Raw genomic sequence first — 2,351 nt, forward strand, 5'->3', positions numbered from 1 at the left:
TTTCTACAGTATATCAGGTGTTAAGTCTTAACTACATTCTATGATTAGAAACAAAGAACCAATACTTTTGAATTCAAAATAGCTCTTCTATAAACACTGAAAAGCAAAGGTAAGGAATCTCTGAAATTTGCTGATATGTTGATTTTCTTCATATATGAACATCCTTAATATGAGATGGATTGCAACATACCAATTTTTTCCCTGTCTTGTGTGATTCAGGGACTTAAGTGAAATTATGCAAGAAAATGTTTATGGAGAATGTTAAAAATTTTAATGGTCATCCAAGTTGCAAGATACCTCTCCATGGATAGGACTTAAACTTCTGTACGTTCATGATTTCTGTGTTTTTTAGTACTTAAAAAAAATTCTCTTAGCTGTATCCCTAGATATAGCACAGACGAATTTGTATCTATGTTCAGCTTTAGTTGCCATCACATAGGCCTCTGTATTTGTTTGTGTGGGGAAGAATCTCATGGAGGAATAAACTATATGATATAGAATGTTTCTCTTCTCATCTATTCTCATTCATCATTTTTCTATAAATTATATTTACATTTTTTACAACTGTCCTTACCTGTGTATGATAATTTGGCTATACTCCACACAACTTATGTGTTCAGGAGTGGTCATTCTAACAGATTTCCAACCCACACATCAAGAAATCATGATAGAACAAGGGCATCATTTTCTAATGGGATAATTTTTCCTGTTTCTGCAGATTCATTTGGAGAAACATGGCTTCTGAAAATGTTTCTTTAGTGACTGAATTCATTCTGGTAGGATTAACAGACCAACTTGATCTCCAAATACCCCTGTTCTTTGTGTTTTCAGCAATGTATATCGCTACTGCATTTGGGAATTTGTGTTTGATAATTCTAATTGTACTAAATTCACACCTTCACACCCCAATGTACTTTTTCCTCTTTAACTTGTCCTTCATAGACCTCTGTTATTCTACTGTATTCACACCAAAAATGTTGATGAACTTTATATTAAGTAAGAATGTCATTTCTTATATGGGATGTTTGACCCAGCTCTATTTCTTTTGTTTCTTTGTCATTTCTGAATGTTATGTCCTAACAACAATGGCCTATGATCGCTATGTGGCTATCTGTAATCCACTCTTGTACGCTGTTGTCATGTCCCCTAAATTATGTTTGAGCCTTATGCTTTGTACATACGCAATGGCATTTTCTGGTGCCATGGCTCACACAGGATGTATGATGAGACTGACCTTCTGTGATGCAAATACTATCAACCATTACTTCTGTGACATCCTCCCTGTGATGCAGCTCTCCTGCACCAGCACCTATATTAATGAGCTTGTAGTGTTCATTGTGGTAGGCATAAACATTATTGTTCCCAGCATCACTATCTTTATCTCTTATGGCTTCATTCTCTCCAGTATCTTCCGTATCAACTCTGCCGAGGGTAGGTCCAAGGCCTTCAGTACCTGCAGTTCCCACATAATTGCTGTTTCTCTGTTCTTTGGATCAGGGGCATTCATGTATCTTAAACCATCTTCTTCTTCATCTATGGATCAAGGAAAAACCTCTTCTGTCTTTTACACCAATGTGGTTCCCATGATGAACCCCTTAATCTACAGTTTGAGGAACAAAGATGTAAAAATGGCCTTGAGAAAAAATATGAGAAGATGGAAATTTTGAATGGAGAATACATGATTCTGCCTGTGGCTACACAGAATGTGGGCACTTTATAGTTACTTAAAATGCTCCCTGGCATAATATTGAGAATACTTTTCTCCCTAGGCATTATCCTGTTTTAAATGTAGTGTTTAAACTCACCATATGATATCTTGGAATATAGATGCATTCTATCTTAATCAATGCAACTCATTTATTTCATATTCTAATAAAGGAAATTTGAATTATTTTAAAATTTGTTTTTAGTATTTTTAGAGTAAGTCTTTTTCTTTTTTTTTTACCATTTCCAAGATTATTCAAGAATTTTGTCTTACATTTAATTAAGCCTATTATTAAGGAATACTTTTTTCACTTTACCATTTTCATTTTGAAGTCCTAGTGCTTTCAGAAAAAGAGGAGATTTTGTCAATTGATCAAGTAGAGTAACACAAGTCAGATCTTTGGTCAGTGGTTTTGAGTTTTTCATATTTGCTCATAATGTGTCTTTGGGAATGTAAGTCAGAATGATGCCTTGTCTCCTTTCTGTAGATTCTCCTTTGTAGTGTTATATAACTTCTTAAACCATCTGTCAGATCTATTTCAATTTGTACCTGTAGGGATAAGTTCCGCCCCTTAGGGGGCATGTTCGCCTCGGGTTAATGTTTGCATATAAATTTGGTGAGCGTGCTCCCAGCCGCTGCTTCTGCT

The 2,351-nt window shown here is 35.1% G+C and overlaps 1 protein-coding gene across 1 annotated transcript; it reads left to right on the top strand.

Annotated features, from left to right (window-relative positions):
• Nucleotides 1-728: 728 nt before the first annotated feature.
• On the top strand, nucleotides 729-1,667 carry LOC101980403 (olfactory receptor 8B8-like). The gene has a single exon (XM_005347084.2). The coding sequence runs from the start codon at nucleotides 735-737 to the stop codon at nucleotides 1,665-1,667; it is 933 nt and encodes a 310-aa protein (XP_005347141.1). The 5' UTR covers nucleotides 729-734.
• The last annotated feature ends 684 nt before the right edge of the window (nucleotides 1,668-2,351 follow it).

This window comes from Microtus ochrogaster, chromosome 5, assembly GCF_000317375.1.
Source record: "Microtus ochrogaster isolate Prairie Vole_2 chromosome 5, MicOch1.0, whole genome shotgun sequence".
Lineage (NCBI taxonomy): Eukaryota > Metazoa > Chordata > Mammalia > Rodentia > Cricetidae > Microtus > Microtus ochrogaster.

Coding starts and splice junctions, on each gene's coding strand:
- LOC101980403 (XM_005347084.2), top strand. CDS start 735: ATGGCTTCTGAAAATGTTTCTTTAGTGACTGAATTCATTCTGGTAGGA.